This window comes from Zerene cesonia, chromosome 17 (genome assembly GCF_012273895.1).
Source record: "Zerene cesonia ecotype Mississippi chromosome 17, Zerene_cesonia_1.1, whole genome shotgun sequence".
Taxonomy (NCBI): domain Eukaryota; kingdom Metazoa; phylum Arthropoda; class Insecta; order Lepidoptera; family Pieridae; genus Zerene; species Zerene cesonia.
This window is the reverse complement of record NC_052118.1, coordinates 9,946,013-9,972,999: the sequence shown is the minus strand read 5'-3', so window position 1 is coordinate 9,972,999 and position 26,987 is coordinate 9,946,013. Positions and strand designations below refer to the sequence as shown.

The 26,987-nt window shown below is 36.0% G+C and overlaps 5 protein-coding genes across 7 annotated transcripts in view; 3 read left to right on the top strand and 2 right to left on the bottom strand.

The window, feature by feature from the left end:
- Positions 1–183: 183 nt before the first annotated feature.
- LOC119833530 (E3 ubiquitin-protein ligase TM129) lies at positions 184–3,776 on the top strand. 2 transcript variants are annotated; one of them, XM_038357579.1, is made up of 5 exons: positions 184–816; positions 1,004–1,133; positions 1,459–1,713; positions 2,479–2,609; positions 2,972–3,776. In XM_038357579.1, the coding sequence occupies exons 1-5, from the start codon at positions 401–403 to the stop codon at positions 3,141–3,143; spliced, it is 1,104 nt and encodes a 367-aa protein (XP_038213507.1). In that variant the 5' UTR covers positions 184–400; the 3' UTR covers positions 3,144–3,776. The 2 variants fall into 2 exon arrangements, with proteins under 2 accessions (XP_038213507.1, XP_038213508.1); XM_038357580.1 differs by having other exon boundaries at positions 2,491–2,609; positions 2,972–3,775.
- A 1,078-nt stretch (positions 3,777–4,854) lies between these two features.
- LOC119833312 lies at positions 4,855–6,866 on the bottom strand. The gene is made up of 2 exons (XM_038357298.1): positions 6,354–6,866; positions 4,855–5,634 (listed from the first exon to the last, which is right to left on the bottom strand). Exons 1-2 carry the CDS (start codon positions 6,523–6,525, stop codon positions 5,024–5,026), a joined length of 783 nt encoding a protein of 260 aa, XP_038213226.1. The 5' UTR covers positions 6,526–6,866; the 3' UTR covers positions 4,855–5,023.
- Positions 6,867–8,535: 1,669 nt separating this feature from the next.
- On the top strand, positions 8,536–12,645 carry LOC119833397. The gene is made up of 9 exons (XM_038357386.1): positions 8,536–8,627; positions 8,910–9,107; positions 9,571–9,840; positions 10,068–10,167; positions 10,477–10,678; positions 11,035–11,051; positions 11,222–11,451; positions 11,862–11,968; positions 12,508–12,645. Exons 1-9 carry the CDS (start codon positions 8,536–8,538, stop codon positions 12,642–12,644), a joined length of 1,353 nt encoding a protein of 450 aa, XP_038213314.1. The 3' UTR covers position 12,645.
- Positions 12,646–13,577: 932 nt separating this feature from the next.
- On the top strand, positions 13,578–15,729 carry LOC119833274 (probable U3 small nucleolar RNA-associated protein 11). The gene is made up of 4 exons (XM_038357241.1): positions 13,578–13,988; positions 14,219–14,344; positions 14,719–14,910; positions 15,504–15,729. The coding sequence occupies exons 1-4, from the start codon at positions 13,758–13,760 to the stop codon at positions 15,711–15,713; spliced, it is 759 nt and encodes a 252-aa protein (XP_038213169.1). The 5' UTR covers positions 13,578–13,757; the 3' UTR covers positions 15,714–15,729.
- A 108-nt stretch (positions 15,730–15,837) lies between these two features.
- The window catches only part of LOC119833305 (neprilysin-4-like), a 41,594-nt gene continuing 30,444 nt past the window's right edge, over positions 15,838–26,987 (bottom strand). Inside the window, exons 4-16 of one of the 2 annotated variants that reach the window (XM_038357290.1) lie at positions 25,769–26,014; positions 25,132–25,331; positions 23,187–23,363; positions 22,355–22,462; positions 21,878–22,022; positions 20,941–21,155; positions 20,195–20,371; positions 18,590–18,693; positions 18,346–18,404; positions 18,145–18,193; positions 17,990–18,057; positions 17,486–17,619; positions 15,838–17,045 (exon numbers count right to left, since the gene is read on the bottom strand). In XM_038357290.1, coding sequence (XP_038213218.1) covers positions 16,701–17,045; positions 17,486–17,619; positions 17,990–18,057; positions 18,145–18,193; positions 18,346–18,404; positions 18,590–18,693; positions 20,195–20,371; positions 20,941–21,155; positions 21,878–22,022; positions 22,355–22,462; positions 23,187–23,363; positions 25,132–25,331; positions 25,769–26,014 — 2,027 coding nt within the window. In that variant the 3' untranslated portion in view covers positions 15,838–16,700. The remainder of the gene's footprint in view (positions 17,046–17,485; positions 17,620–17,989; positions 18,058–18,144; positions 18,194–18,345; positions 18,405–18,589; positions 18,694–20,194; positions 20,372–20,940; positions 21,156–21,877; positions 22,023–22,354; positions 22,463–23,186; positions 23,364–25,131; positions 25,332–25,768; positions 26,015–26,987) is intronic. The other variant, XM_038357291.1, reaches the window with a different exon arrangement.

Sequence of the window (26,987 nt, the reverse complement as noted above, 5' to 3'; positions counted from 1 at the left end):
AATTTATATTTTTGAATTTAATTAAAATTTAAATCAAAATTGTGAACCGCGCTTTTTCAAATTCCCGCCAGAACTCCCGTCAGACATTGCCTTTCACACCCATAGATTAGTAAATCTATATTCAAACACTGTGCAAACGTTGTCAAGCAAGCCTTCAAGTTAGTTGTCTTTTGTCAATTTCAATTGTCATACGTGTGTCGTGTGGTGTTTTTGTTGTGTTTTGTGGTTGGTGTGATTGTTTGGCAATTATCACTACTACAATATATCATATTAAATTTTAGTAATTCGGGTAGATGTATCTTAATGCAATGAAAAACACACTTTCTTTCTTTTAATTTAACTGTATATTATATTCCAAAATCGATAACATACCATTGTTATCGCCGAAAACACCACAAAAATGGATGTTTTGATAACACTTTTTTACATTCTTTTCTCGATATGCGTGGTTTATCCGCCTACGGAATTTGTATCCGCCGGTTTTACGATTCCGCAAGTGTTTGATAGTTTTCTCGGTTCGGAAAACATGAACTTCATAAAATACCACATGAAGAGGATTACTATAACAGTATTGATACATGCATCGTTGCCGCTGGGATACGTTATTACATTGTGGTGTGGTGGAGAACGCGGGGAATGGATGCTGTCATCTTTGATTGCGACGGCGCTAATCCCTGCCTACATGCTGTATACTGTGACATGCTGGTGGGAGCATGACAAAACGAACCATCCTGTAGTTAAAGCCCTAATGCCTTATGTGAGGCATAGACAAGATTGGAGAGTCCTAGCTGCTGACTTTAATATTGAATTTAGAGGGTAATGTTGCACAATATTTCAATATTAAGGTCCTATAAAAAAAATGTCAACTTAATTTTCCAAGACTATAATAAAATTATGCTGATCTACAAAGTAGAACTTTCTTTAGTGCTTTAGTAGGCTGGAAAAAAAAAAATAGACCAATAAATACTTGAATATTTTCTAATTTTGTATAAAACCTTTTTAGGGTGGACAAAGTCTCCTTACCTCTCAGTGCAACAAGCAAAGTTATAGCAACTCAAACTTGGGTGATCAAGGTATCACAATACCATGTCAATATTATAAAACAATCAGACTGCACCCTTGTCGCTACTGCTGTAAGTATAGATTTATCAGATAGAGAAATATTCTTTCAATAAAATATGTACTTTTCCGTACATCACTTGCATGTTTGAAATAGTTCTATCTCCTACTTATCATGATTAATTTTCTTTCTTTCATTATTTCTAAAGACTTATCTTTTTACACTAAGTTTAAATTTTATTAAGTTAATTTAATAGAATACCTTAGAACTTTCGACTTGGTGAACCAGTTTTGATGATTTTTTTATTACACAGGTGGTGCCTCCCCAATAGTCCTATTTAAAATTGTTCTAGATGGTTTAGATTTTTGTTAAACATAAGAATTTATTTAAAATTACAGACTGACACCCACAACCTCACACCTACGGGTGAAGAAGAAGTGCAATTTGTCAACATAGAAGTCATACCTTTGCGTGATGATATTGAAAGGTTTGTGTTCAGAATGTCCACAGCGGCCCTGCGAGAGCTGCAGCCGAGGCTGGACCGACCTGTTCGTGTCCCAGAACACATATCTTTAATGCCACCACTCATTGAGAGATTTGTGCAAGTATTCAAGGAACATGTTGATCAGAATCCTGTGTATCATGTGGATCAGGTGAGAAAAGTGTATGCTATGCATCATTTCAATGCATGTTTTTGTGAATATTACATAATTATAGAGGACTTTTAAGGAACCTAGATGTGAGTTTGGTTTAAATTTACCATATTAGATGTTTCCATGCTAGTTAATCCAACTGTGGGGTAGTACCAGTAACTCGTCAATCTCTATACTACAGCGACAACAAAATACCATTCTACAAACACTTAGCAATGCCCCTTGGTTTGCAAGTAATGCTGAAATTCATAGTCATACTAATATATGTAGTTTAAAAGACGAAATTAATACACATATAAAATCGTACATGACCAGACTGGAGAAACACCCAAATAAACTTGATAGCCAATTGACAAAAAGGACGTATCAAAAACGTCTTAATAGCAAAGACTTAATTTAAATGTGTCACTTGAAGAGCAGATGTCCTCCTTGGAGGGCTCGCTCTACATATCCTACTTTGCCAGGCTACACATCCGCTTATAGCGAATACCCCTGATTGCAGATAATTAAAAAAAAAAGTTAAAAATTATCAATATACACATTTGCAAGCTTGCTTATTAATTAGAATTTTCGAAATTCTGCATTTTTTTCTTAAACCATTTTAATTGAGTCATTAATGAATCAAAGAGTGAAGACAGAATGCCATATTTAATCTCGTGTACCATATTAATTGCTTAAATTATCATTGCCAAAAATACACTCCTAAAAATAACTTTTGTATGGTCGCTTTGTATGTGTATATCATAAACTAAACAAAAATAATAGTCATTTCAACAGGAGTTGGAGCAATGTATCGGCTGCATGCAGAACTTGGCTGAGGTGAAGATTAATAAGCGATGTGAACCAACTGAGGAGGTCCAAGGTGGACCACCACCTTGCCAGCAGTGTAACTGCAGGTATGCTTTTTCTCACTGTACTTTCTAGTCAATTTTTAAATGTGTGAATCTTAATGCTTTAATTTGCTAAATGCATAAACATGTGGTTGCTTTCATTTAAAAAAATTTTTCATACAACAACAACTTTTTCCAACAAATACTTAAGCAATTAAATGATTCAAACCATAGGGTTGTCATTATTAGTATAGTCTTTTTTATGGCCAATTTATTAAATAAGGATGATATTAATGTGTTTGTGACGCCATACGACGTTATCTCCATCTACATAGGATTCTTGACAGAGGCATAGAATCTTAGCTTCCCCTTAATCTTTCATAACAAATGAATGGCTGCATAATATAAATTTACTGATATATTTCCAGGGTGCTCTGGTGTTGCGCGTGCATGGCCCGCTGGTGGGCGACGCGTGCGGCCGGCGCACCTAGCTCGTGGCTCGCGGCCCGGGGTTCCTGCCCCGTCTGCAGAGCTGTGTTCTGCTTGCTGGATGTCTGTTTCTGCACTAGCACACCAACAGAACCCGTGGAAAACCAGTGATCTAGTGAAGTCCAGTATGATGATAGTGAAATGTTAAAGAAATCAAAGGGAAGTTATAAATGTGGGTGGTATAAAACGAGTGACGTAATAGTGGGGTAATAATGATGTTACAGTGCTAGTGAACGGTAATTCTTAAACAGTATTTTATGATATATACTGGGGGATTAGTGTGCTGCGATAAATACTGATGTTATAACAGACTTTGTACTGTACTCTTTTCTATTTTATGTGAACAGATCACATGGCTTTTGGGACAAAATTCCCAAATATAACCTGATGAGGGCAAGAATCTAATTTGAATACGCAAACTCAGCTAGTGTTTAATGTTGTCTGACGTATGTAATATTGTTGAGTGTGGTCCACTAATACCTACTGTGATATGTGCACAAAATACCACTGGACATGTAACCAAAAAAGTGGTGATTAATTCTATTTTTTTATTTTACTTCAAAACTTGACTTTATATTAATTTTTTTAATTATACTTTTTATAAAGAATTGTTCATCAATTATTTTAATTTAGCTAGATGTCATAGCATAAGAAAAGAAATCAAGATATTTCTTTCGGGTATTTTAATGTAGTCAATTATAGTTTATATTAATAAAATATATGCGTATTAAATATTCAAATGGGTTTTAAGTGTTATTACAATAGCAAAACCAAGACTTATGGCCACCCAAAGTCTACTGTCTCTCTCAATGTCACCAGGCTCTAACCTCATGAACCATAACATTTAGGTAGTTGAAGTTTACAAATTTTATAATATCCTGTTTCAAATATAGAATAATAAAAACTTGCTCTCTAGCCGTAGCTATTTGTACGGAACCCTTTTCGGTCGCGAGTCCGACTAGCACTTGGCTGGTTCTTCAATTTGCATATTTACATGGAAAAAACATGAAACCTGTTGGCTCACATATAAATGAGCTGATTAATATGTTACTAAACCAGATAAACTTTCTCCTTTTGGTACAGTGGTTAATGACATACTTTTAAGGAGAATTCATAGTGGAATCAAACAAAACAATGCAGCACAAGAAGTATAGAAAGCTTCTTAATCCTTACTAATATAAATGCAAACGTGTTTCTGTTTGTTTGTCCTTTTTTTCATGTCGCAATGTAGACATTTATTGTATGTTTGTATCTGGAAATAGTAGGCTAGAGAGTGACGTCATGGTCTACTGGCAATATTTAAATTTTATTAAAGCTAAAAGGTACTATACATATTTTTATAGTCAATCAAAACTAAAACATTATATGTCATCATGTTAGGCCGGCCTCATACTTACAGAATACCTGTCTGAATTCAGATTCTAATTCAAAATTGATAACTGGCTGAATGGCACTCTTGACACACTAAATTATAATAAATGACTGGTTATTCTTCATTCTATTTACATAAAAAGAATGAATCTATTGTTTTCTCGTTCTTCTATATATTATTAGTAATTAATTGAAAATTTATTGCTCAAATACCACTTTTTCTTTTTTCTATCCTATATCCGTTCGTCTGGGCTGAATAAATAGCAGATTAATGTTTACTCAAAACTTTTAAATCAGATAATAAATTAAGATCCTGAACTCAGATATTCATGAGTGGCCAAATTCATACTCTAACTTCTACCTTGCTCATGCATACATGGATGTTAAACATTCAGATTGATTAGGAGACTCGTGATTCCAAAAATTTTGTTAATGGGATCATTTTAATCAATTTAATTAATAACTACAACTTTCGTATTTCGTACATTTTTTTTTATTTATTATAAAATTATAAAGCTGCGTTTTACATGCTCTGTCTCAGGACAGGATCAGTGTGGTGGATTAACTGTGGTCGAAAAAATGGTCTAGGAATGGTAAAAAATACTCTGGGAAGCTTGTTATTAGATCGAAGTATAGCTACTTTGAGGGCTCGGGGTTCTTGAATTAATACAATATGGTAAATATATACTCGAATTTTCCTTAAATATATCTTTAAGTAATTGCATCATGCCTAATTTAAAGTCAATTTTTTGTAGGTGTGTCATTTTCTTCATGTCACTTGAAAAACTCAAAAGATATTTTTCGTCGTCGTCATAATCCTTAGATGCAGTGTTTTTTTTCGTCTTTAATATATTTAATATTTCTGCTGGTACATTGTGTGGTTTTTTCTTTTTCGTTTCCGGTTCTTCATTAGTATTTTGATGGGATGAGAGTTTATTCTTATGAACATTTTCAATTTTTGTATATTCTAGCGCTCTACGTGTTCTCACATTCCTTGTTACCTCGTGTCCATCTTCTGTATCTCTTCCTGAAAGCTCGTCAGTGTCATCGGCTTCATAGTTTACATCATGATTTCTCGGTGTAACTACTTTGTCCAAGAAACCTAAAATGTCGGCGTAAACATATTTTTTCTTTTTTTTTGCTGTGGATCCTGTAGACTTGCTTTTAAATTTTTGTTTTTCATTTTTGTAGTAATCGCGACAATTACACCATTTTCTTTTGAGTTTTAGACCTGTCAGTAAATAGGAAATTTTAGTAATCACAACCGGTCTTAAATTCGACGATGGGTATTTTTGAATTTATTTTAAAGATTGGGAAAATATCTATCATGAGGCGGGATTCGAATCCGCTTTTTTCGCCATACGGGCACGATGCCTGACTGCTCATCCTGCTCCATGGTCTATTACATAGTCTCAAAAAATTCGGTTATCCCATTCCCTAAGAGATCGAATAATGCCTCACGTAAAATTTAATCTATTTATTAAAAAATTAAGTATGTGTAAACATTTTCATGGTATAAAACTAAGAATTGAAATTGGAGTGAAATAAGCACTACAATCTCTAGTGTTGTTTGTATACTTTTGATTATATTTGAGGAAATAAAACAATTGGAGATAAAAGTGCTTATTACACCACACCAAATTTAGTTACTTAAGTTAGAAGTAAATAAAAATTAAGAGGCTTCTGATATGAGAAAGTATAAGCGCTTAAGATAGATTTGTCATCCGTGATAATAGTAAATTCGATATAAGATTTAAAATTCTTTATTATCAAAAACAATATCCGTGAAAAATATTGGGCTACTAATGAAATTCAAGAATAAGTGTAAAAGATTTTAAGTAACTAAACACGATTACACGAAATGATTCAGTTAATCAGAAAACATCGAGACTACAAAATTTCAGATTCTAACTCGCTGAATGCGGTTACATTTTGTAATTCTGTACTTACCTTTTATTCTTTTTTGGTCTTCACTTAATGTTTCCCAATTTGGGATTAAAATATAAAAAATTTCTAACCAGGCTATGTCCTTTTTTTCCCTGTCATAATATTCCTCAATAGAAGTGTCCCATAAACAAGGGTGACTCTCTACGCACAAAATCAATCTTTCCGCGTCAGACATCCTCCAACAGGTGGTCTAAAATGCACACTATCCTTAATCCTTGTTCGATTGTCTAATGCAATCCAACTTCCATTCATGAGCATAGCATTATGTGCCAAATGTCATTCGAGTAGGACGGTTTGTTAGTCCTTTGTACACAGGTTTCAATATCGGTTTATTTTATTTTGTCTGAATAATCTATTCTTAGGTCTCTGATTTATCTATTTGATTGATCCTTCTGAATTAAATAATATGAATTCAGATTATGAATACAGACAGCTTTTCCGGATGTATGAGGCCGCCATAACAGTATATTTCAAATGACATTTAAGTTCTGACACATAAATGTCATTGACGACGCATATAATGCAGTATATAATGCCGTCACAGATAATTTATTGCTAGTAGTGCCGCCACAGAGTACATTATATGTACAGGCAAGTACCGCTTTGTAAAAATGTATATGAAATATGCGCATTGCACATTATGAAATCATTGTCTTAAATATTGCAAACCGGAATTCAGAAAGATCATTAGTAATCGATGCGTCTGGAGCATATTGATATTGTATGGTAATCCAGACTTTGTGAAACAATAATTTGAATTTTAATAATGTCTTGTATGTGGTCAGCCAAACAGCCAATATTTTTTCTAAAAATCCAATTGATAAATCACGATGTACAATATAGCTCATTATTATCATAATATTTATGTACTTATTTTATTTCTTTTACTTTTTAAATTCAATTTTGTTTATATTTCCATATAGTATGAGTACATATTAACAAACGACTACTTTCTTTTGAATGTTCTTAAATACATCGTAATAATAAATCGTAAAAATAGTTTTTTAAGGGTTTATTTCTTATTAATTTGGCCACCACAGTAAAATCAAACAATTTTTTTAAAATATGAAACTAATTCTAAATTGTGACTGTTCGTCAGTTTGTTTGTACACACAAACTAATCTCCGAACTGGACTGATTTTAAATAAAAGTTTTTTTATGTACAGGTATTAAGTCCACATATACCTAGGCTATAATATATTTTGGAAACTAGAACACCTGATGCAAAACCGCTACAAACCACCTTATCTTAATTTTAAAATAAATTGGTTACACGTGATGAACATTATCTGGTGAAAGTATAAATTTGAAGATCTTGAACACCCAGTATTCCCAGATCCAGTATTAACCTACCCAACCACCTATTATTAACTCCAAGAGACAAACTACCTACACTATAACATGTATAGGAATGTGGTCTTAGTAAACATTCAGTCTAATGGGCATTTACTGTTGACTTATAAAAATAGAAAATTTAGAACTCCCTAAGCATGTGGAACTGCAACGACGTAAGGTCTCTGCAAATGGCCTTACACCACTGCAAATATTCATGGGCGCTGGTAGCGCTTACCATCAGGCGACCCACCAGCTCTTTTGCCGACTATAAAATAAAATAATATCTTTTTTATATCAATATCTCATTCATTATAATTAAAAAACTGATTTAGTATAGAAATTGAAAAACATTTCAATCATAATTCCTGTGCCCTAGTCGGATTTCAGAAAGGGTTCATGGACCACACTGTGTGAGGTAATTTTATTATATTGTTGAATAGCCGGTTAGTATCATCTAAAGGTTACACTTCAGCGTTTAAATTGGAGTAGTGGTGATATGCCTTTTATAAACATAAATTAAAAAGTGTCGAACCCCCGACCATTGATTCAAAATTAATATCCTAACCACTGAACCACCATTCCGCTATCTACGTTAATATTAATGTTCAAAAATTTTACTACGTATAAATGAATCTGAGTTGGATTGTTTGTTCAATTTGAGCTCATAATTACAGATATCAAGGTCCCTTAGATTCCATGTACAATATGGTGAGAATCGATTTAAACGCCAGCAATTATGATAGGCATCGACAATTAACCTTTAGAATTTTCAAGTTCTATTGAATGCATGATTCTCTAGTGTATAGGAAATATTGTCGCATTCGTACTTTCATAGGAAAAGTAAATAAATATGAAATCCTATGCTCGTGTCATTAGGCATTTTTTCGAGAACACAACGTTTCATGGTTTTAAGTATCTTTACTCGAAATATTATTGTGATAGGTAAGTAATAGTTATTTATAAACTAATGTGATCGCAACTCCCATTTTTGAAAAAAATAAAAGAAAAAGTTCCAGCAATTTTACAATTTTCTATACATTTCTTCAGTCAGACCTTAAAAACCCATATTGCTACGTGTAAAATTCACATCTTTGCAAAATAAAGTCAAATAATTTTAATAAATGCTATACCACACATATTATCGAAGATAAGTTATTATTGAAGTAAATAATATGTATTTTACCCCAACTCGTCCAACAGTCATTGTTACTTTATTGTTACCAGGTTAGGATGGCTTATATGTTGCTGCGCAAGCGCATGTTGCTCGGCAGTATTGTGCACGGTGGTTTGGGCGCGGTTCATGCAAGTGCCGGCGCTGCTTACGTTGCGGGAGATGGGGGTCCATGATCACGAAGTGGACATGCCCTTAGTGGCCATTTGCCCCCCGGTGAAAACTGTTGCTCGAATGTTCTCGGAGCATTTGTAAGTTAATTCATAAAATTATGACATTGTAGGGCACTACCGTTTAGACTAATCCGCGTTGTAAAGAAGCAAAGCAAATGAGATTGCGGTATATTATTAAATGAATAGGGTCCGAATTAAACGCGTTTAAACTTACGAAAATGAATCCACTATTTAAACTTAAAAATTAGATTTAGATTAAGATAGGTATATCTTCAGGGAAAATAGTTTATTGCATATATTTTAAAAAATTGTACCTAATCGTATCATAACATTATTATAATATTATCATTACATTATACACGCCTTTCGTATTTAGTTGTGTCGATATTGCAATCTATAGAAAATCATACAAAATCTTGTCCTACCAAAGAGTAAAAGTACTCCAATGCATTAATATATGTTCTATTATTTTGTTTCCTACTCATAAGTTTGTTACAGAGAGATTAAGTTTTCAGAGTTTAAGTTTCTTTTTATCCACCAGCGAGGTTAACGCTACAGACTCAAAACAACTACCGAAAATAATCGAGCGCGTTTTACGTCGTAAATACGTAACAGAAGATCGTTTGGCGATTCTTAGCGCGATTATAGATAAGAACAGCATCACTTTTACACAAGCTTTATTCAATATCATGCCGGAATGTGAAACTATATTGAGGGCTTGTCAATGGCAGGATAAAGAGATTACTTGCGAACGGTTGTTCACAAAAATGCTGACGCAATGGGGTGTCTGCTGTACTGCCTCGCCTAAAGAGTAAGATTTGTTTGGTATATATTATTTATGAGACCATATTTAAGCCAGGCTTTGTCGTTTATAGAATTTTGTCTTTCCTGCACGACGTAAACAGTTCCATTCGTTTTATAGTTCAACAGGCTTAATAAATTAATAATCTGTAAAATCATGGCCTTCCAGACACAGACGAAGTAGGTAAACTGGATTTCTATGGTATTTTTATTTATCTTATGGCTTTGTAATTGCAGCCTAAAAGCCGCCTCAAAATTGACGTCTCAAGTAGAAACAATGTGGACATTAAGCATTTCTATGCGGTGTTCGAATGAACCAATGTTACACAATTGTGAAGTGAGTATATTTACATAAGAAATTGCTTAGGATCGGCACGAATTGAGCCATCTCGTACTTGGGAAGGTTCCACACCTTCACAGATCGTTCTTTCCGTATCTTTAACTCCTTTAAAGCGGCAAAGAATTTGTGGAGGCGCTACCATAAGCGCAAAAGTTTATGGCCGCTACTGATCGCATAACATCAGGCGAACCACCAGCTCAGTTACCCGCTCTAGCATAAAAAACCATTGCGAATATAAACATGTGGGGATAACTGCTTAACTGTTTCTACAATATAATATTATGATATAATTATTTATGGATTTAGTTCTTTACCAAATACGACGTGGAAGAATGGTTTGAGCCCACGCCGCTGCGACCTGGATATTTATACGAAGCCCATTTGACTTCAGTCTCGGTTATAGATAGCGACTTAGATAAGCTTCTAGATGGAACCTGTGCGGCTCATCAATTGTATTCGAGAAGTCGGTGTTTGGTGAGTATCGGAAGTCCAGTCTTTTGGTTAAAAAGTTAAGGTACATAGAAACTTTTCAGGGAGATTTCAAAATATGAGTTTTCGTGAAATTGTGAACTTTTTCCACATTATCTTGACGGAGAATGAGCGAGGCCATTTTTTTAGCCTAAGGTGGAAAACTAAGGATACAAATTCAACATAACCACGTTGTAGGGTTAATAATTTTCAAACCCCCTTAAACCTTTCTAGACAAAGCTGTTACATGGACTAATTAGTTATCGTAATACCAAATTTAAGCTACAAGAATATTTCGTTTTGTATTGGTTATTATGAGATCGCTTCGAGACTTATTAGATGAATGTATAATGTGTAACCTTTACGGATGATACAATGTGGGTTCACTTCATTCAGTTCTCAATCTCATTAGAGTAATTATTAATTATGCATTAGAAATTTTACATATCTTTCGAAATCATAAGTACCTGCACAGTATAGGGAGAGACATTCTATGTATGATATACATACAGTATTGTTTCCAAATAATAAAAACATATGTTTTGTAGGTCTTTTGCTTCACTGCATTTTGTTCCTATTTTAGTTGAAATGTATGGAACAGCGATGTGGATGCTCAGATGTTGTGCGAATTAACTTTCCCAATGAAATTAGTGTTCCGCCCACGTGTTCTCTTCAAAAATTGAGCTGCCTGAGAGGTTATAAGCGAGACAACAATACCTGTAATTGTTTGCCTACCTGCAAGAAAGTGACCACATCCCTTGCGTTAGAATCGAGCAGGATGAACGCAATTGATCACTCTTTCAACAGTCTATAGTAAGTTATTCGGACGTAGCTTTAAAAGGATATCAAAATATTTGAATAAAGGAAGGTTGATCTAGAAACCTACTTTCAGTACAATTTCTTCCCGCGCTACGGAATTTTTAAGTCATATTCTTCATGATGTGTTTCCAAGTAGATACATACTAGTAATAAGCTTCAAAAAACAATGAACACACTATACCTCTGTCTGGTGAGAAGATCTTGGTAACGTCTTTCTGTTACTATCAGATGCCTCGCCTACTCTATTTCCTCCTCGCGCATTAAAAAGTACATAGCTTAAAATAATAATTTACTTAAATGGCCACAGGTCGTGATGCATGTGATTTAAAATGTGTCATGAATTGAAATAATGTAGTCTTTCAGAAACTCAATAAGTACTTATAGTGTTTGTGTATTGTTTTCAGTTCGAATATCAACGTATCGCTAGATAGTGTTATTAATATCCGAATGCGTATTAGTGGCTCGAGAATTTTCGCTGTGAACCCAACAGAGACGTGGATTACATTACTCTGTACGCAAGTTTTTATTTACACAATTTTAATTGTTAGTTATTAGTACACTTCTCAGTAATCAAAAGTACTACGTAATTTGGTCTTACTAAATAAAAGGTTTAGTATTTTAAGAGTTTATCTTATAATAATTGTTCTTAGGCAAGCCATACACGCTACGGTCTGCCGGAAAGGTCCACCTGAGCAAGTATGCCTGCGCAGGTAGACCGGAATGTGTGTGGGAATAGACCTGTGCAGTTTTTTGAGCCTGCGCAGGCGACCGGCGCAAGATCGAAAATCAATTCTTTCGAGTGACGCCGTACGGTGTACCTCATTATGCGTCATCGTCCTCATTCGATGCCATCGCAAAAAGAACTGAAGACCGCTCCGGTAAATCGGAATGTCCCCATACACGCTACCAATGTTTGGTTAACCTGCACAGGCATAGCTGCACAGATGACCTCTACGGTAGACCGTAGCGTGTATGGCTTGCCTAAGGCTTCTGCAACTTTTCTACAGTACGTCAATAAAACACACGTGCTCTTATGCTTCGCTCTTTCAGCATCCTTAGGTGGTGTGTTCAACATGTTCCTGGGGATTGGATTTTTCAGCGCACTCGAGTTCCTTTTCTTGGTATTTCTGCGATTGCCCATTGTGATGCGAAAGTCTACTGAGATGGAGCACGCTAACACTTCGTAGTGTCAATGTAAAAAATTGCATAAAAGATCAAGTTAAATTTTTTATTACGAAGAATTCTTTTAAAAAGTTACCATTTACGAGATTCCAGTTATATTAGAAATATTTTATTTTATGATTTATAATAAATTGTATCTTTGTGAAAAAATTATAAATATATTGTAAACACTGATATACTGTATGTATTTTGAGCAATAGGCTGATGTATGTCACTCTATTAAGTGTGCATTTATCTTTTTTTGTTAAAACAATCAAAAGATTACCTAATATTTTATCTACTAATTCAATATACGAAATAAATGCTTTTTATTTAAATTATAACTCTTTAATATAACTACACATGAAGGAACCTTATTGCTAATATTATGTGCAAACTATTATAGTATTCTAAAACTACAAATGTTCTATATTTTTTTCACGCCATAAACCACTAAACCGATTTGGATGACATTTGGTACCAAGATAGAAAGGAGACATGAAAAAAGACAAAGGGTAGTTTTTATCCTGTAAATAGAAGCAAAGGTGAGGGGAAAATCCCGCGTCTGTCCATACTAAATCATAAAATATTATATACAAATATTGATTTTATACCAACTACGTATTTGAATTATATGCAATCATATTTGAATTTAAAATTAAACATTAATAGGTAGTGCTGATTGTGAGGGTTTTGAGGTTGATTTTAGCGGAAGCCAAAATTCTTAATGCACAAGATTGCCCCTATTCATATCATTGAACAAGATGCATATGTTACAAATGCGTTATATTTTATTTTATTTCAGTAATTAATATTGTTTAAGAATCTAAAAACGTGTATGCATAAGTAATTACCTACGTAATCTTCTTCCTCAGTGGCAATTTCGGATCCCACTGAGAACGGATTCTGTCTACTACATAATCAACGCTGACAACACTCGACAGACGACACTTAATGCCTGACAAATGACAGACGAGTGACGACAGTTCTTCCACAATAATCAACAGACACGTAAAGCACGTGAAAATTATTTTGGATACATAGTTTTTTACATTATTGTATTCTGAGAAATTTCTGCTAACTATTGTGTAATATTAGTATATTAATTTTGAGTAATAGAATTTTTCTAAGACCCGAAAATGTCGTCGTGGAAGAAAGCCGCTAAAGCTAACCAAAAAACTCACAGAGAAAGGCATCAGCCAGCTGAACGAAAACATTTGGGCTTACTTGAAAAAAAGAAAGACTACAAGAAACGTGCCGATGATTACCATAGAAAAGGTGAAACTCTTAAAGTCATCCGCAAAAGAGCGCTTGATAAAAATCCCGATGAATTTTATTTTCACATGATAAATTCTAGAGTGAAGGATGGAGTAAGTACTTTCGACTTCTAAATCCCAATACTAATGAGTAGCGATAAAATCACCGTTTTTCTTAAACATACCTAAACAGTTAAAAGTTTTTAAAAATATTTGTACATAAATTTACAGTACAGAACAACAAACTTTATATTTTAAAAGTATTTGAAAAGACGATGAAAACGCACTACAAACTCATAAAAAATCTTATTATTTATAACTAAAATTAAATCTTATCCTTCTAGGTTCACCATGAGGTAAAAAAAGAAAAGGAACATTCTGTGGAGCAAATCAAATTGATGCAGACACAAGACATAAAGTACATTAACATGAAGCGCACTATAGAGGGCCGCAGGATCCAAAGGTTGCAGGTAAAACACTTCTAGTACATATGTACTTTAATGTGCGACCAAATAATAAGATAATGAAAATTCCATGTAGTATGCTCAATCTTAAATTTTTGAGTAAAATATAAGGCAAAACATTTTATGGATTATATATGAAACCTCCTAATGTTATAAACACTAAAGTTTGAAGGATGGATGGATGAATGTATGGATGTTTTTAATTTTTTAAGTAAAAACAGCTTATCTCTACGAAATTTGGTACAGAGATAAATTATAGTTTCGATTGGCACATAGGTTACTTTTTGCCTGGGTATGTAACACCACTACAGCTACTATAATTTATGTGTTATTACTTCTCTTTTGTAATAAAAATTTAAAGCTTGATTATAACTTTTCAGTCAGAGCTCCACATGACAGATGTAGCAGACGCAACTCCAAACACGCACACATTCTTTGTAGATGAAGGAGAGGAGAAAGAGTTTGACATAGCAAAACGGTTGGACACACATCCTTCACTCATCAATAGGAAGTCCAACCGACCTAGGTTGTCAGAATTAGATAAGTTGAAGTTGCCAGAAATTGATGAAGAAGTAAGCAATATTAAATACTTGCTACTCTTATGGTGATAAACATATTTTCTAATTAAACAATTCACCAATCCACCAAATTTGTATGTGGGTATCGAGCATGTTTTGGCACAAATTAGGCGAGCTCGCACCAGGGAATTACCACACCTCCACAGAAAACCGGCGTGAAATAGTGGCATGCTACTGTGTTTCGTATGGTGAGTGGGGGAGCCGGAGGCCCATTCCTTCTTTCCAGTCATCAATCCTTTCCTTTTGCCCTACCCCTTAAAAGCTGGCAGCACATCCGCAGAGGCACTAACTACCTTAGCTGAATGTTCTTGGGCTGTGGGGATTGCTTACCACCAGGCGAATCACCAGTTTGGTTGCCCGCTATGACATAAAAAAAATCTATCAATAGAGATGGTATCCATTATTTAGCATTTTCTAATCCATTTGATAATTATTGTATTATAACCCAATACTTTTATCATTCTGTGAATTCACATTATAATAGGTTTAACTGTTTAAGGGAAACAAATTAATGAAACATTAATTAGTTATTAAGACTTCTACCTATGTATATGTTTTATCTGATTACACACATGTCTCTATTTCAGACTCTTCTCGCTGCAAAGAAAGCCAAAGAAAACACATATAAGGAGCTGTCAAAGAGGATAGAAAGAGAAAAGCTTTTAATGGTAACACAACAGAAGATGGAGTTAAAGAGACAACTGCATGATGCCAAGATCATGAAACCTAAGAAAGTACAGAGAGGCACTCCAGTATCAGCACCTGTATACAAGTTCCAATATTTTAGAAAGAAATAAAATGTGTTTTGTTTTAAATCTCTTTTATTTCATTTAAAATTACATTTATTTAAATTATACTTAACTTAATTGAATAATCTCACATTTTCATTAATTAATGCCATTAACAATTGGTACTAAATAAAATGCATGGATAAATCAAAATTATTTGGTAACTTATTTATTTTTAAAATTTAAATTATCTAACTGTATTATTATATATTCACAGCTTTTTACATACTTAAACATAAATATTATTCTAACAGTCAATACTTACCCTATATACAGAAATTTTCACAGAATCATGGTAACTATAAAGAATCACTGGTTGTCCATAACTTAGTAAATATTTCTATAAAGATCATATTTAAATATATTATTATTGCAGGCCATTGTTAAGTTTATAAAAGATATAATTACTAGTGATTAGTCACTTGTAAAGGAAAATTTAGTAATTTGTGAAGTGAACTTATATTACTGTTTCTCCTAAAAGTTTTCTTGAATAAATGGAACTCGTAAGATACATTTATAAGCAAATTGGTAACTATTTTCTTCACAGTCTTCATGACATAATACGTATCAGATGGTAACACAAATTAACTGGTCGATTAATTTTAACCTAAGCACTTATAAACTATTGTCATTGCTCAGCAACAACATAAAATATAGGTAGTCGTTTCAGTTTAAATATAAATTCTAAATGTTGAGTTTCGTTACAATTTTGGATCTCAGGACCTCAGACTAAAAGTTATTCTTATTTCTTTCAGTTTCAGTTCTTTTTTGTTTGTTTGTTATACCTAAGTGAACTATAGTTCTTACTTAAAAGTAACAATTTTCTTAACAATTTGATTTCAGTTGTCAATGTCAATTAATTGTCAAATTAACTCAACTAAAATTTATAAAATACCGACTCATTATTTTACACAGCTTTCTACCGAGCTACTCACGATTTGGGCAGGCTCAGCAGCACTCATATATTTACATATTTATTACATGCGTAGTAACTCGTTACCACAGAACGCACTTGTGTTCCGGATTCATCGGCGAGCCGGGCGCGCACTGCCACGCGTCGGAGAACTCCTTCATGTTGCTGAGAGTGCCGATGACGCGAATCCTGTTGGGGCTGTGCACGCCCTCCACGAGGTTGGACTTGAGCGCGCCGACGGTGGAGTTGCCGCACCAGATCTGCGCGAAGCCGAGGAAGAAGAGCTGGTCGGGCGAGTAGTGCGGCAGGCCGGGCAGGCGCGGCGCGGGGCGCGCGGCGCGGCGGCGCTGCAGCCCGTACGCGCGCAGCGCCGCGCGCAGCCCGCCGTTGTCCGCGATGTTCTCGCCCTGCGTGTTGAACCCGTGCACCTGCCGCCGCCACACCCGCTCATTATGTTACACGCCTGTCGCGCTACTACCGTACTAATAGTATTAGTTATAACTGACCGAGTTATGCTATATAGTAGGAGTACGGTACGCGCTCATGTTAAAAACTAATAGACTGTTTCATCATTATATTATACTTCAGTTTTAAATTTATATCATCGAATTTACTAATGAGAATTTCAAAGAATAGAAACATTGAAAAACGAAGCGGTATTATAAGCCGCGTTATTGGCCGTACCGTGAAAACGCATATCATCACGTCCCCCCTAAAAAAATGTTATTTTTTGTTTTCAATTCATTTTTTTTGTAATTATATCTACGCAGTGAATCGATTGTTACGTAAATGAAGTATGTGAACAATATATTTAATTCCATTAACACGCGTATAGCAACGCTGGCCAGCCTGCACACAGCACGGTTACCGTATAGTTGGGCAGCTGCTGCATGTGGTACTGGCTGTACTGCTGCACGATGCACTGCACGCGCTCGTGGTACTGCTCCAGCGTGCCGGCTGTCCACCACTGCTTGAGGTTGCCCTCCTCGTCGTAGCGCCGACCTGACGTAACAGTACAGTTTAAGCGCGAACACACGTCTGTCGCGTAGGTGTGCGTGTGTAAACACTTCGCACACACATTCACACCACTATACATGTGTAGGTATATTCCTACTCCCATACCTATTTATGTGGATATATGTGTGTATAGGAGTATATACGCCTGACACACATATGTGTATGAGAGCAACACTTATGCACATATATCTGAATTATACGTGTAACGTGTGTTATATGATTAATGCATTGTATCAGCTTATAAATGGACTGTCGCTTAATATTTACCAACATAGTAATAATGTAGATATAAAGACAGAAAACATAAAACTATAATATAAATATCAATGGTATATAACATAGAATTTAGATTTACCTTGATCGTCAAATCCATGAGTTACTTCATGTCCCATAATTGCACCAATCGATCCATAGTTTATAGCCCTAAAATATATAAAAAAAATCAACAATCAGCATTCGACTAAAAAAACAGCTATTATAAAGCAACAAATGCGAATTAAGTCTTCTTACTCAATGCCATTTCCATAGAAGGGTGGCTGTAAAATACCAGCAGGGAATGCTGAAAAGAAAAACATAATAATTTTAAGAATTGTTCAATTCGTACGGATGATACTCGCAAACATCAGAATACAAGTAAATACTTAACAATGGATAATCATTTTTTACATATAATTTATCACACAAAAAAAACCGCCATTTTAAATTACTCACTGACTGAGTTGAGTGTCGCTGAGTAGAATGCATTTACCGTTGTCGCCGTCGCTACCCACCTGAAAGTTATAATAAAAACAGAATATTTATAAGGTGTTTTTATGGAACAGTTAATAGAATCATAAAATTTCTCTTAATCTGTCTAGAAACAGGAACCTGCTTTTATTATTAATAACACTATATTAGTATTGGTAATATAATACAAAGTTGTAATATTAAAAGGAAAGAATGAAATAAAGATTACCTGTTCCTATCAGGTTTCTCTCGTAAAGTTTCAAACGATTTCTTAACGGCAGCCTGCGTCAGCTTCAAGAAGGTCTCGAACAGGTTACCTTCTACAACTTCAGCCTGTAGCAAAATGTGAAAATTTGTGATTTAAGACATTCATGTACATAACCCTTTATTTTGATAATTTTATTTTAACATAAATGTAATTTAATTGTGGGAGTCGAGCACGCTTCGGCACGAATTGGGCCAGCTCGCACCGGGGAAGTACCACAGCCCCACAGAAAACCGGCGTGAAATAGTGGCATGCCACTGTGTTTCGTACGGTGAGTGGGGGAGCCGGAGACCCGTTTCCTTTTCCTCACCCGTCCTAGTCCATTCTTTCTTTCCAGTCGTTAATCCTTTCCTTTTCCCTTACCCCTTAAAAACGGGCAGCGCATTCACAGAGGTACTACCTTTGCGAATGTTTATGGGCGGTGGTGATCGCTTACCATCAGGCGAACCACCAGCTCAGCTGCCCGCTATGACATAAAAAAAAATTGTTGACATGATATTAAGAGCGCATCAAATTGAATAGTACATCATTATACTTCGGCCGTTCAGAGAATGCGTTCCTGACACCTATCAGTTAGTCACGACTAGTGATGGGCACAACATAACACTGAGTTCGTTACCGTTCCTCCAAAATGAACCGCCGCATTATTTTAAGACTATTTTCGTTTTAAATTGGCGGAATCATTTAAAATTTATATTTTCGTTATTTAAGTGGAAACCAAAAAAAAAGTAATTCATATAATAAAATTGAACGAATAATTGAATGTGGGTACAGAATATTAATCAGACTCCGATTCGCTTGAGGAGGTGGTGTCTTCATCATCATCTTCGCCTACATGTATAATTATATTATTATCAATAATAATTATATTTTTATATTTCATAAAAGTTATTTTATAGTCCATTATTTTCAAATTCTTAAAAAGAAAAACAAAACGTATTATTTTATATTATAAGTATAACTGTATAAGAACAGATAACGATACTTGCCTGTTATTTTTAGCACAGCACTACAAATATGAAGCGCTGACATAACCTTGTAATAGCGCAGTATAGATTTAGAAAAATATTGTTTACCAAGTTATTTGACACTCAGTTTGGCACAAAATTATAACATTCATTGATTATTGATATAATGATTTTTTTTAATGCTCATCAATTGTTAAAACGGTAAACAACCAGCAAAAATATTTTTATTTTAACTGCAACGCCATTACAAAGTTACGTCGTCAGTTCATTCGCGATGTGTCAGGAACGCATTCTATGAACGGCCGAACTATAGTAGCGTGTATGTGTAGGTCGCTATGTATTACATTTAGAGTAAAAAAAGAGCAAAATGTTGTTTGTTGTGTAAAGATGTAAAGTTTTTTTACTCATTGAGGTAATTTCATTTTAAATTGTTAATTTCAATTGCATCAAAGGTTTATTTAGAAAAAAAACAGTGTTTTTTGATGGATTTTGACAAGCTTTTCCTGTGTACCTAGTAGCTACTGTGTTACGTGTATGTGCGCGTGTGTGTGTGTGTGTGTGTGTGCGGGTGTGCGGGTGCGGGTGCGGGTGCGGCACGTACGTGTCGGTAGTGGCGGTCGAGGCGCGTGGCGTTGAGCAGCCAGGCGGGGAAGCCCACGAAGTTGCGGATGGCGCGCAGCTTGCGCAGCGTGCGCGCGCGCGTCGCCTCGTCCATCCAGCCGAGCCGCGCCACGCCCGCCGCGAACGCGGCGCGCACGTCCGACACCATCTCCAGCGCCTGCGCAAGTCCGCCTCCGCACGTCGTCATCACACCAAATATACGACACCGTCCAATTGTAGACACAGTCAAATTACAATGTCGCGGGCTGTCGCGAGATTGTAATCTGACGAAAAATTATAATCCGTAACATTCTGCTTAAATTTATAATGCATTATGTTACGGAAGTTTATATAATGTATCGATCCGAAACCTCTGTGTGAATAAAATGGCCATTCGATTTATTTAGGAAGAAAGGGAACAAGAGCCCAGCGAAGCGGGACTTCGTTGAATCAGACTATGGACGCTGAAAACGTTTGGAAAAAAATATCAGAATAGTTATATTCACATTATTGTCCAATAAAAATAAAGAAATGAGTTAAAATGCAAGCAAATATTTTTGATCACCATTTTTCGACAGATCAGAATCTTACGATTTTTTAATACTTATGATTGATAAAGTTAGATATTATGCTATCGCAAGATAGGACAGATTCCATCCCTATATCACCATTAAGCGTGAATAAGGATAGTAAAGTTCAATACGTTTTAATTTCCATAAAATCTCATACAACAGTGATCACAAGCACCTTGATCCGCGACGCGTTGTCGAAGTGGCTCTGGACGTAGAGCAGGGAGAGCGCCAAGCCGAAGTTGGCGTTGACGTTGGCGGCGCAGGTCTTCCAGCGCGGCGCGCGCGTGCGCAGCCCGAACACGGCGCGGCTGAACGCGAACCCGAGCTCGCGGAACCGCGACACGCTCATCGGCGACACCGTCGAGAACACGCTCCACCACATGAAGCGCTCTGACAAACACTACCACGTTAAACGCGCTCCATCAGCGTTTAGACGCTGTGTCATTATAGAGTCATTATAGAAATCATCGTTATATGAATTGCTCTGTAGTAGTAGATAAGAACATATCATAATAAATATTGAATATGCCAAATAATATGGGAAAAATAATAGTTGAAATTAGGCTACAGAATGTAAAACGCAATGTTACGATGCGTCCTATAGTTAAGGCGTAAAGTATATTGAATGTTAAACACACTTCAAAATATTATTATATATATTTTTGTAAGAATGATTTATTATATATTTATATAGAAAGACGCATTTTGCTTATGGCAACATGCTTTTTTATGCTTTATGTTATAGTCGGCAATGGAGCTGGTGGGTCGCCTGATGGTAAGCGCTACCACCGACCGTGAACATTTGCCTCTCCAAATAAATGGATTGCCAACTTTAATTGGGAAGGGATAAGGAAGGGATTGATGAGAGGAATAAAGGAAAGGACTGGGAAGGGTAAGGAACACAATAGTATGCTATTATTTCACGCCGGTTTTTTGTGGGGTTGTGGTATTTCCCCGGTGCTAGCTGGCCCAATTTAAGCCGACTCCCACTGTAAAACAATTGTAATTTTTTGTCACGTTACAGCATTATATGCACTCTATAACAATCGATTAATCACAAAAGCGCTACACAGCTGCAGGACATAAAACCCAAAGCAAGTGGAGCGGCTTACCGAGAAGCAGCGGGTCGGTGTCGGAGAGCAGCGCGGCGAGGCGCTGCAGGTAGGGCAGGTCCATGACGATGAGCCGGTCCTCCGCGGGGCGCAGCGCCACGCTCGTGTTGCTGAACACCGTGCGCAGGTAGCCCGCCCAGTCGTGCTGCGGGCCGCGGGCGAGTTATGACGTCAGTTATACTTCGTGTGAGGTGATGGAATGCTTTCGTTTCGGTTGAAGTAGTATTGAAATTAAGTATTCAAAATTTATCTAGACTAATATTATAAAGAGCACATATAACTATATATGTACTGTATGTACCAGTGGCGAAAACGAGCCGAACAGCTAGTAAGTGATAAAAGTGAAATATTTTTTTTCGATATCGAGAAAATTATCATGAGTAATTCAACTTCATTCAATGAGTAATTAATTAATATTAATTTTTGGGTAACGATATTGGTGTGGAGTTAAATAAACTTATAATCTGATAAGCGTACCTCAGGCCACTGCGCGGGCCCGCCGGCCGCGCCGCGCACGAACTGCGCGACGCTCACGTCGTGGAACAGGTGCGCGCCGCTGCGCCGCACCTCCATCGGGGTCATTATCTGATACCCACATGTGGAACTTGTTAACGCTCTATCATAAGATGCACTTCCGTTTCTCAAACTCAAACTCAGACATTTATTTATTCAATTAGACTTCTTATAGAAGCACTTTTGAAACGTCATTACATAGTTATGAGGTTTACCACCGGTTCGGAGAGCAGTTTCAATAGAGAAGAGCCGGCAAGAAACTCTGTAGTTCATCCTACTAATATTATAAATGCGAAAGTTTGTAAGGATGTGTGTGTGTGTGTGTGTTTGCTGCTCTTTCACGCAAAAACTACTAAACCGATTGCAATGAAATTTGGTACGTAGACAGCTGGACAACTGGTATAACATATAGGCAACTTTTTATCCCGATATGCCTACGGGATACGGACTTACGCGAGTGAAACCGTGGGGTAGCAGCTAGTTAGTAATATTTGTGTGTTTGTATGTAGGAAACTTTAGGACTCGATCAAGGATCAATGCAATAAAATAATTTCATAATTGATAAGTGTAAGTGTAAATTGGAAGCGGCGGAGGCGGAAGTGCATTATAAGCCTTATCGCTTGTAAACAATTCTTTAAATAGACTAGGTCCGTCGCCAAAATTGTACTCACACATAAAAATTTATTCAATAGTTCAGACATAGGAAAGTAACGAATAGTCATAAGAAAAGTCCCGAAGAGTGTGAGAGTGAGCGTATGTGTGTGTGAGTATGTGTTTGTGTGTATATATTTCTCACCCTCGCCAAACTCTTGCTGAACTCAACAATATCATCAGCGAACTTCTCAGCGTCAGTCTCCGAATCCACTACAGCAATCATGTCCCTAATGTAGGTGTGATACTGCTCCAACTCGTGAGCAAACTGCTCCGGGTGCAGGAGGTAGCGCTCGCTGAAACCGGGCGTTACTTGCTCGATCTGAAATGTTTTAGCTTATGTTCAGGAAAGTTCTCATATGTTAGGCAATAGAATTTGACCAGTGGTGGTACAGTGGTGAAGACCTCGGGCTTCAATCCATGAATCGGTGGTTCGAAACCAGGCGAGCGTGCAGGAAATAAATTGATTTTTCAATTTATCTGCGCATGTGGATAACATCACCCCTGCTCAAATTGTGAAGGAAAACATCGCGAGGAAACCGGCATGTCCGAGAATCAAAAGTTCGACGACATGACATCTGCCAACCGGCACTTGGCCAGCATGGTGGATTATGGCCTGAACCCTAATAGGAGACCTGTGTCCCATGTGACTGATGATGATGATGAACAGAAATTGACCTACCTAAAATCGGATAAGTAATTTTGTCTATATTTAACACTCAAACAGCTCAATCTGTTAAACTTTATCAGACAGAAGATTGCCGTTACATATGATTACATACGACCTATGAAACGTGTATCATTAAATATTATAATAATATACTTGTAACAATGGATCCGCGTGCCGGGATGAAGCATATCTCGTCACGATTGCCCTGATGCAGCTGATAGCGGTATTCTAATGCTTTTCATTGTTATTGGGATTATGGTATTTTGAGACATATTGGAATGTGGCTTTTCTTGGGGCGATGGAATATTGATAAGAACAAGAGACCTATAGCTCAGATTACTACATATGAACTAAAGCCACCTGTGTACTGAGGTTTTTGCTCAGAATATTATACATAACAAGCAATACCTTAATTTATGCATATCGTTTATATTTTGTTATTGAACAGCGATTAATCTTACACATCGCCTTTCGTTCAAGTCCCTTGTAATGTATGCGACATTAATGGTATCATAATTGAGGAGAAAGTTTTTGTGTTTCACTTGTAAGGATAATTATTAAATAAAAATTCATTACATAACTAACTAGTAGTTATGTATAAACTTTCACGTTGGTAAAAAACAGTAGAATATGTTATTTTAAAACTGCAAGTGATACGTTATTTATGGTGTGACTAAATATTCCAGATATTGCGATAAATCATGAAGATTATATAACAAAAAGCTGCATCATTGATGACAAAAGTTTAAAATAACGTCAATACACAAAAAGACACAAAAGCCTAATCACAGCCTTTTAACAACAACTAAGAAACGGTTCATTTCGATAATAATAAAAATCACTTCTATAATATTTATTACGATCCTAATATTATATTGAAAACATATTATTGAATCGTGAATGGGGTTTTCGTCACGATTCGCTTCACAACCTTCAACTACAAAGTGCAAACTGATATCAAATCTTGAATAAAAATATGCCTCGATAGATAAAAGGTTCTGTTACATACCTAAACATTCTTAAATTGGGAGGCAGCGTTTAGCATCATCAATTATTATCATGTCTTTATGGTAGTTGGTTAATTTGTAAGCTATTTCTGAACTGTCTCTAACCTAACTTTCCGGTAGATCTGAAAATCGTTGGTCGATTCTCAGATCTATATATATAATAATCAAGTTAGTATACTATTTAATAATCGTAAATCCCACCAAAAACATTTCACGTAAAATGTTGCCAATAACACATAAGTATTGACCAGTGAAAAAAATATTAAATCTCATGCAGAGTCAAGCTTCTAAATCTACAAATATTAACAAATTCTACATATCAGTACGAAGCTTCGCCGTTTCGCTACGATCGTGGAGGTGACGCGAACATTGAGCGTCTGAAGCACCTAAGTAAGGAGACAGTGCGCGCTCACCACAACCCGGTTCCTGCTGGTGTTCCTCACATCCTCCAGCACCTGCACGCTGAGCAGCACGCTGAGGCCGAGGGTGCGGCGCGCGCGCCCCGCCACCTCCTCCCACGAGACGTTGCTGCTGGCCGCGGGCGGGCCGCGCGGAAGGCCCAGTTCCGCCAGGAGATCCTGGATCGGTTGGATCCCGCGGGCTTCCATCTTATCTGTTTGGGGGATGTTTACGTGCTTGATGAGAACGAAAGATTTTTGTGTAGGTACTTATGAAGATTTAGACAATTTGGAAAAAAAATTCTTACTACATTTGGAAATTAAATATTTATATTTGTAAAAAACGCTTAACTATATAGATAGCCCACACAATTAAATAAAATTGTTTGCATTGACGCGCAATGTCCAGGTAATTATTTATTTTTATAATTCATTAATTTTTATATTATAGCCAATTCAAAAAAAGTTGTCGATACCACATAGCATTTGCATAGAAAAGGTAAATAATTATTACGTAACTACATGCAAATTTTAACGAATTCTTATTCAATATTAATATTAAAGAACAAAGTTCTAATTTAATGTAAATTATGTTTTTCCCGTACAATATACATATAACAATTTAATGATAAAAAACATTAAAAGTTCTCACCAACATCTATGCAAGTTCGATACAGAGCCTTCGCCTTGAGCACGCTCTCTGGCGAATTTGGCGCATCTTCAGCCTCGAGCAGATCTCGCAGATCCGAAGTCAATTGTTCCCGAAGCTTGGACAGCTGGTCCCAGGAGGTCGCCCACTCGGGGACCGGGTTCTTCTTGATCCAGCCGCCACACGCGAATTCGTAGAAATCCGTGCATGGATCCACTTCTTTGTTCATTGCGGATAGCACTCTGGATGCTATAATTTTTTAAATACTAGTTTTAAAACATGGTATACAGGTCTATAAAAAATTTCAACGAATAAGGAACCAACGTCGTTTATTGGAAAGTCGTTATAGAATACAGACTGTGTTGAGATATAATTCATTTACTCATACAAAATAATACCAACAAATCTATACAAATAAATTATGCTACACACTTTACATGAACTAATAAAATTACTTTATAACAAGTTTAAAAATAATGTAAAATTACTTCCAACAAAGACATAACACAGTAAAAAAGTATTTATTAAAAAAGAACAAAATATAATATGACACAAATAAATTACGTTAATAACTCGAAATAATTAATACACTGCATTATTAAATCTGTAGTCCGGTCAATTTAGACATTTGACCCACGACAAATTCAGGGGAAGCTGAAAATTCTTAAAATTGTTTAAATTATAATTATAAACATTGTCTTAAAAGTCCCAACCGATCCCATGTAAGGAAAAAATTTTAGCGGGGTAATAAGGTCCAAAAAATGAGTTTTTCGCGATTTTCTTGAAAACGGTAAGTTTTATCGCAAAATTACCCCAGACATAATTTGTAGATCAGGGAATTTCCTATAAAAAAGGTATCAGTAATTTTTTCCCTAAAAGCCACCGCTTCTGAGATATAACGATGCAAAAAATTGCAAGCGTCATAAACGCACACGTTTCCACGCCACCTCTGAGGTAGTGTACTTAGCGCGTTTTTTTTAACGTGGAACAATAATATAATATATAACAATAATAAATAATAAACAGGGTCAACAGGTATTTTTTCTTCATGAACTTTAATCGTGCTACTCATAGCTAAGAGAGGAACAACTTTATCGGCACGTTTTTAATATCATGAAATGTCAGTCCTATTATTTTTGCCAATTGGAAGCAAGTCCAACTTCACGAGCTTTATAACAGTTGATTTTATCATCACCAACGACACCACTAGCGATCGATACAA